Source organism: Schistosoma haematobium, chromosome 3 (assembly GCF_000699445.3).
Source record: "Schistosoma haematobium chromosome 3, whole genome shotgun sequence".
Lineage (NCBI taxonomy): Eukaryota > Metazoa > Platyhelminthes > Trematoda > Strigeidida > Schistosomatidae > Schistosoma > Schistosoma haematobium.
Window position 1 is genome coordinate 5,849,048 of NC_067198.1, and position 8,322 is coordinate 5,857,369.

Below are 8,322 nucleotides of genomic sequence, written 5' to 3' on the forward strand. Positions count from 1 at the left end.
ATGGAGAATGCTGGTGAACAACTTATTCTACTGTACGGGGATTAACAAGCATAAGTAAGTAAGTGAGGTCTTCAGACTCAAGAACAAAACTGATGACATCCTTCCCACATAGCATCCATCGGAAGAGACCTGAGAACCACTAGTCAATTGACAGATTATGTACTATACATCGATTGGAATAATACACACTCTTTTGCGAAATTTAGCATGATTTAAGAAGTTTCCATGGGTCAAGTTTGGTGTTTGTGTTTCGAATTCCAAATACAATACCTTCGTTTGTGCTCATCTAGTTCTTCTTAATCTAAATTACTCTATTTCAGGGATTCCTAGTTCATACAATAATTCAAATACTTCCAATTAACACATCAATTCATAATGTTAAACCATAAAACATTCTATTTTTTTATATTCATGAATTAAGCTTTAAAAATGAAGAATATTTAAGCGAACAATTGTTTTCAATAACTTCATCATCAGGCCCTACAGTTATAAGTCCATAATTAAGCTTCATGTCAAGATTTTGTCCTTACTGCACATGTTTCTCTTACCATCTAACGATATCATGCAGGAGAAAGCTCGAGATTTCGAAAGTGGTTAAGAATTCATGATCAAGTATTCAAATGATAGTCTAATCAAGAATAACTGAGATTGGCTTTATCAGTTATATAATATCACACATTAGTATATCATGATGTATATACAATCATTTAACAGTTAAAACAATCATATAATTGAATAGCATTACATTTAGTACAGTGTAGAAGTCAAACAATGACGTAACAATATATAAATTTTAGTCAGTATACAAAGGAAACATACAATTGTCTCTATGTGTAAGAAATAGGGAAAAGGTAATTTCAAAAGAATTTCAAATGTATTCAAATAAAGAAATAAGATTGAGACTAAAATGTTTACCATGTATATTAACTAAACTAGTGTTTGATAACTATCATTTAATAGATAACTATCAGTGTCACTGACTGAAATCATGAGTCAGTTGAAGCTAGACCACCATGGAGAACCTGGAAGCACTGGACGGCCGTTTCGTCCTAGCACGGGGCTCCTCAGCAGTGCGCACACACGATCACGCACCCCGCGAGATTCGGACCCAGGACCTATCAGTCTCGCGCCAGGCGCTTAACCAACTAGACCACTGAGCCGTTCAGTACTTCAAGGCTTTCCACGGTGGTTTAGCTTCAATTGACTCATGATTTCAATCAGTGAAATTCCTGAAAAAGAAATCTCCACAAAACCCCCTCTGATAACAATCAATATATCTAATAAGAAAATCAAAGATTATTAATAGTGATTTGACATAAACACATAATTGTGAAGATTGTTGAGTTTTCGATCGAAATCATGAATAGATCAATGTTAGATCATCATTGAAATTCTGGAAGCACTGAACGACTGTTTTATTCTAGTATGAGACTGCTAATCAGTGTGTATCCACAATCTAGCATACCACTGGATGTTAGCTCAATTGTCTAAAGGTTAAATGTTCATGAGCAGGATCGTGAATGCATACTGTTAGAGAATTCCATACTAGGACAAAATGATCATCCAATGTTTCCAGGTTTTCAATAATGGTCTAACATTGATCAATTCATAATCTTAGTTAAATACATATATAAATCGTCATTTTTATCAAATATACAGTCTAACAAAACATGACAGTTTAAATGGATTAAGCTTGTTAGATAAAAATTCTATTATGCTTATTATAATGAATAACAGAATTCATGGACTCATTAGCCTAATGAGTTTAAGACTATGAATATTGAGATTGAGTTTAAATGTGAACATCAAAATGGATGTTTATCTTCAAAACTACTCATAATCATAGATCAATTTAATTAAATACCACTCTAGAGGAATTAAAATTTAAGGGAAAAAAATTCAGCAGCTGCTTTCGGCTGATAATCCATGGGTTGTCAAGACTACACACTCACAATTTCAAACTCAACTAAATTCAAAAGAATTAGGTCTGCTACTGATCTTATTATATTTATAACATTGAGTTCAAATCAACTATTTACAATACAACCTTATAGGCATTAAATATCATCAAGAAGATCCTTTTCATTGATCTCGTTGATCAAATGTAAATAGTTAAAGCTTTGATTAGAATGTTAAGAATCATTATCAAGTCTGGTCATTACTGTACATGAGATCACTGTTCTGATACATTTATGGGCAGAGTATTTCACTTCTAAGCTGGTTTCAATCATCTTCTTATACAAGATGTTAGACAGGAATTAAGTTAACTCATAAATTAACCAGAGATACAATTCCTTAATGACACAGATCCCTGTATACAGAACTAATAAATTTTCAAAGGATTCTTTAGTTGATATCAATCTGTAATGAAAACTCAGGTTTAATTTAAACAGAAATCTCTATGAAATTTTTATATATAAGTTAAAAATGACCAACTTACAGCAACATTTTCTATAACCATGAATCATTGTTGTTATATCCGTCAATGTAGTTGTATTTTGTAATATAGGCTTAGAGTAGAGGGTACATGAAGTTGGTGAATACTGTAAATGTTTATATAAAACAGTTAATAATGAGACTAGTAATTATAAGTCTAACGAAAAGGTAAGTTAATAAACTGTTACATTAGTGTCACTTATCAACATGATCATTCATGAATAGTTATGATATAAGTTTTACAGTATTCAGGACTGTATTATCTCACTATGACCTCCAAAGTATATTATGTAATATTACTGTACTATCATATGTAATTATAATCAATTGAAGTTAAATCTTGTTTACAGTTTTAAGTTGATAAAATTTTCACTATCTCCATTTGTAGATACAAAATTTTCTTATGAATTCACATTTTTCAACATGTTTATCATCAATCTTGAGAATCAATAATTGATGGCACCTCTTTCGAATCATAGTAATTTCAATAGTTGTGATCATGAGTCAGTTGAAGCTAGACCACTATGAAAAACCTGGGAGCAATGGATGGCAGTTCTGTCCTACCGTGGGACTCCTCAGCAGTGTACATCCACAATCCCGCCTTTTGGGACTCGAATCCAGGACCAATCAGTCTCGCGAGCAAACGCTTAGTCTCTAGAACACTGAGCCGGCCGGCATCCAATGTCTAATTTCAACTAATCCACGAAATTGAGCCACCGTTCACCACTGTCTTCAGTGACTTACTATCTCATAGCAGACCCGGTTGAACTCCACTGATCACTGCTTCTCACTAGAATTCCAGGAATACCTCTTGAAACCAGTCACTAGTGAGCATATGCTGATTAGTATCAGAAGTGGTTTTGTGGATATTATAGTAGTTTCAGTAGTTGAGATCATGAGTAAATTGAAGCTAGACCACCAAGGAAAACCGTATTCAATAGAATAACGTATCATAAATCATTAAAAACAAATGATTGACGCGTAAAATTTCTTCAAAGATCAATGAATAAAAATTATTTACCAGGTGAGACTATAATTTATGAACGACCTTTAAGTAACAGTAAAGTGACCTTGGGGACATTCACCAACTTACTAGGGCTAAATAAGGGTTATAAAGCAGCATGAAGAAACACTATTTAGATAAATGGGTGAATGAATTTCGTGCCAAAATCCAAGATCTGTTATCCTAAATCTTATTGGTTCGTCCATAAGTTATGGTCTCGCCCTTTACCCTACAAACGTAATTCAATCCAGCAATTCCATACAAATTTATACAATCGACTTCGAGTCACAATTATTTTGCAAAGGATAGTAATAATGTTGTGTGTGCTATTGATGTCGACAGATATAAGTAGTATATATTATCAATCGAAAGTGAAATGTCTAGCGGCGGAAGGCTGAGAAGATCGAAGATAAGAGAACGAGAACAGAGAATGATTGGTGTGGAAACGATGGAACAATCCAGCTTGGGACAATTGATTAACATTTTGTAAATGAAGTATTTGTTGTGTGGTTCTCAGATTTTACTAAGATGTTCTTTCTTATGTCATATCATACATATCCATGTGCGGTTTTTTCAGAAAAGAAAATATATGTTATGATTAACCTAAAAGAAATCTGATTTTTTACAAAATGGTATTTAGATAAAGATTTCAGCCTATAAAGAAGTTGTTCTTCATTTTCAATAGAAAGTTTAGATATATCAAGTTAAAAGACCAAGAAGTCATTGTGAAACAATACTATTCGATTAAATGAATCTCTTCGTTAAACAATCTTCATAACAAATTCACTTGGTGTTGTTTTACTTGTACCTTCTCATTGTTATTTAGAACTGCAATTGTTCAGTCTCTTGTTGACATACGTGCAACCTGTCACAAACTTTGTTATATTTTTAGGCAAAGATGAATACTCTCATCCTATTTAGGAAACGTTTGAAGCGAACGGTACTGGGTTCGAGTCCCAGAGTGAACATCAACTCTGGGATGCAGGCACATCCATCTGACGAGTCCTACATAGGACGAGACGGGCGTCCTTGATTCTATTGCTAACCACTATCAATCTTTGCTTAATCTTCAGTACTTAGAGGAATATGTTATTTCCATAAAAAGTAATTTCCTTCAAAATTATTACTAAACTTACAACATTATATGAATATGAATGACACTGACAGTTTAATTGACATTCATCCAAGCAACTATTTGTTGCATTGACATTTTTTAATGTATATAACTTTGAAAAATTTCTTTCAGGTAATCCGGGTTTACTCAACCAGATTGTGAAATTGCATTGCATACATTTAGTAGATTTATGACAAGGTACTATCTTCACTGAACCTGAATCGAATTCTGTTTATAACAAAAACAAATAAGAACAGATTATAAAATAAAGATGTAGATTTATAGATACTTGACAAGGAAACTATAATTTATGGATGAACCAATCGGGTACAAGATAACAGGTCTCGGAATTTGGCGTGAAATTCATTTAGTTATTTGGCTAAATACCGTTTTGGCATTATAGCTTATGTCAGTTCGTGATGAAAACCCTAGATCTAAATTCCTAACCTTAATCATCAAATGTAAATCATAATTCTAATTCCTCATACTGGTTTATAACCATCATTTGGTCCTAGTTATTAGGTGAACATTATCTCCAGGATCCTGAAGAAATAAATGGAGCCTGAACGGATTGTTGGTCACCGGCTCCCACGAGACCACATCTCCAGACGTTGCCCCACTGCCTTGTGGATCAGACCTTAAGGTCAAAGGCTCCGGATGTGTCCTCTTAAGAAAACCACCTGCTTCGGTCTGGCTACCCAGGCGGTATCACTGTCTACACAAAAATCAAGTGACTTGTGTGGCATATATGTATTTGGTGCCTCTTCGTACAAATACTTATGTATTCAAATAAATAAACAATAAATAAGTACACATCGCAACTATCTATTTGTACTATTCTATGGTCAGGCATTTCAGTTATGTTATTGCACGAATTTTTAGTCTTGACTGAAATTGAGTACAACAGGCAATTAATCTCCCTTCTGTTTTGATCTCCTGTCTCGATATATGGTTAGACAGTGCCTGAGGATTAATAAGCGTTAATATATAGGTAGATAATCATTGTTAAGTAGGTCATTTGGTAAATAAGTCATCGATTCTATTGGCAAAATGAGTGGATTGATCGATGGTCAGTCTAAAGGGAGAGAGATCACACAACTGATACTATAACAACGGCTTAATCACAACGGTTCAAATACAGTCTTTGCATTTGCATCATCTTCATCCAGTATGGTTAATGTTATGACTAGTCGTCATTTATTATATTTGGTTGCCATCGATTATTATATGGGAATTGCTTATTCTCTATACACAAGGAATCATTTCAGTTCTCATGACGTAAAGTAAAAACATCAAGGTTGGTACAATTGAAGATTTATTAACCCCCAAAACAACTGTATCCTAAATTAATCACATTTATACTGATTTGCTTGAGTTATGCTTTTTTGTTGTTGGGATAACATGAGATTTTACTGTTAGTTACTATGTTAAACCTACATAGATTATTCTATCTTATGGACAAATCAATTTATCCATTCTTCTCATGCTATATTTTGACCCTGTTAATTATTTGCTCATCAATCTTGACTGTTATTATGCAAGCGTATGGATGTGTGCATTTCTTATCTCATGAGTGACATATATCTAACTTATTTTTGTTCAACTATAAATATCGATTCACGGTTACTTAAAGTGCTTTGGTTCACACGACTTCTCCACTGTGCGTCATTCCGCTTCTCCGATCGTTTGCCTAGATTAATGATTGTATGAAATATACGTTTTCGAAATTGATTCTCATATTTGACTTATTTAATTCCGTGATACACTAACGTGGTTTAGGTTGATGATTATATACGAGGATTAGCAACTTGTACATTTCGTACAATCTACCTGGAGTTAGATATTCAAGGGTCACACAATAAAAGATGATTATTATAATAAATATACATCAACTATACCCAGTAATAAACAGGAATATCTTGAAAGTAACAATAATTCTGAACATTGATAGACAAATCTAAATAAAGTTACTAAGTTATTTCTGTAATCAATTAATATAATAATAATAATATAATAGCTTACCACAACACCTTCTTGTTCCAAATATGTAAGTAGTTAGATTAAACAATGGTCGATTCTTGTGAATATTATCTTTGTATAAAGTACATATAGATGGTGTTGTCTAATAAAATTATCAACAAAAATGTTAATTGATAATTACAACCTTTAAATAATTATATTGGTCTTTGATTAAGATCATGAAACGATTAATGTTAGACTACCACTGAGAATTCGGAAGTACCGGATAGTAGTTTACGTCCTAGTATTGGATTCCTTAGCAGTGAGCATTCATGATACGGCTCGCGGGATGCCAACCCAGGAACTTCAGTCTTGCAAGTGAACGCTTAAACTCTAAACCACTGAGTCGATCGGCATCCAATGCTGTTAATGTCTAACTTCAACTAATCCACGAAATTGCGCCATCGTCCATTACTACTGAAGAATCTTATACTAGGAAAAAACGGCCGTTCAGTGCTTCCAGGTTTTTCATAGTGGTCTAGCTTTAATTGACTCATGAATTCAACTATTAGCTTATTATGATATCCACAAAACCCCTTTCCGATTATAGTTTACATCAGTTTGGATTATGTATAATATGCATCAAATTAGTATGAAATAGTTAATGTAAAAGACTATAGCATTTACTAGCATTTTAATAGATTTATAAGGACACATAGAAAAGTTTTAAAAATCAACACTGATGAGGATTACTACGATGATGGAATTATATACGTCTGTGATGAAGACTTGGTAATCAAGTGGATGGATTTGGTACTTACCTGTATAAGGTTATGGAGATTAAATATGTATACCACATAACATTTCTAACTTTTATAAATCAATTCACACTACTAATAAAATCACAGTAGTGTAATTACACTTCATAAAACATATTAGAACTTACTTTTAAATATGTATATGAATAACATCGAGGTCTAGATAAACATTCATTAAAACAATTTGTTGATGTATTAATAATGAGTAATGTTTTATCATCTATAAATGATTGATCTGGTACTCCCCAACCAGTTATCCATCGTGTATAATTACAACTTAATTTTCCTTGACAAGACAAACAAATATTACATGGTGATAATAATGCAAATGTTTTGGCAATATTTATATGTGTATAACTAGAAGGAATAAAGTAAACTGAAGTGCATATAAGAGTAATAATAAATGAATATTTAGTCATTTGATAGAATGTTTCATTTCTAAGTAAATAATTATGGGTTATTAATTGTTCATTAATCATAAATATAAGCTAAATGAGTTTATATAACATTTATAGAGATTCAATGATAGGTCATTTATTGGGAAAATCATAAATTGACCAATCATATTCATGGTATAGGATTGTAATTTAATAACATCGTTAGTTGAACTTATGCAAAATTTAATATACTACTTAAAGAGAATCATATAGACAGATAATTGAACCGTATAAGATAATAGAATAAATTGCATACACATAATTCCCTTTATTATCTTAAAGAGAGTAAGAATGTCCGATTCAAAGAACATATTCCGAAAAGTTTAAGATCAGATGAACTAAAAGCACTCAGCAGTGACATTTCCTTCACACACGATATGAATTCGATACACTGAAGTCCTTCAAGGTGATTAACAAACAATCAAACTCCAACCTTTTTAAATTTTTCGAAGCAATAGCAATCAAACATCTAAAACCAGATCTATATATACAAAAAGAAAAAGTAATAAATCTTTTCTCTCCCTGGTAACGCTGAAACCTCTTTTTATTTATTTA

At 32.4% G+C, this 8,322-nt stretch overlaps 1 protein-coding gene across 1 annotated transcript; it reads right to left on the bottom strand.

The window, feature by feature from the left end:
* Window positions 1-566: 566 nt before the first annotated feature.
* On the bottom strand, window positions 567-7,885 carry MS3_00000021 (uncharacterized protein). The gene is made up of 5 exons (XM_051207956.1): window positions 7,459-7,885; window positions 6,576-6,675; window positions 4,576-4,781; window positions 2,441-2,543; window positions 567-827 (listed from the first exon to the last, which is right to left on the bottom strand). Coding segments are annotated over exons 1-5 (762 nt in total). The 5' UTR covers window positions 7,810-7,885; the 3' UTR covers window positions 567-825.
* Window positions 7,886-8,322: the final 437 nt, after the last annotated feature.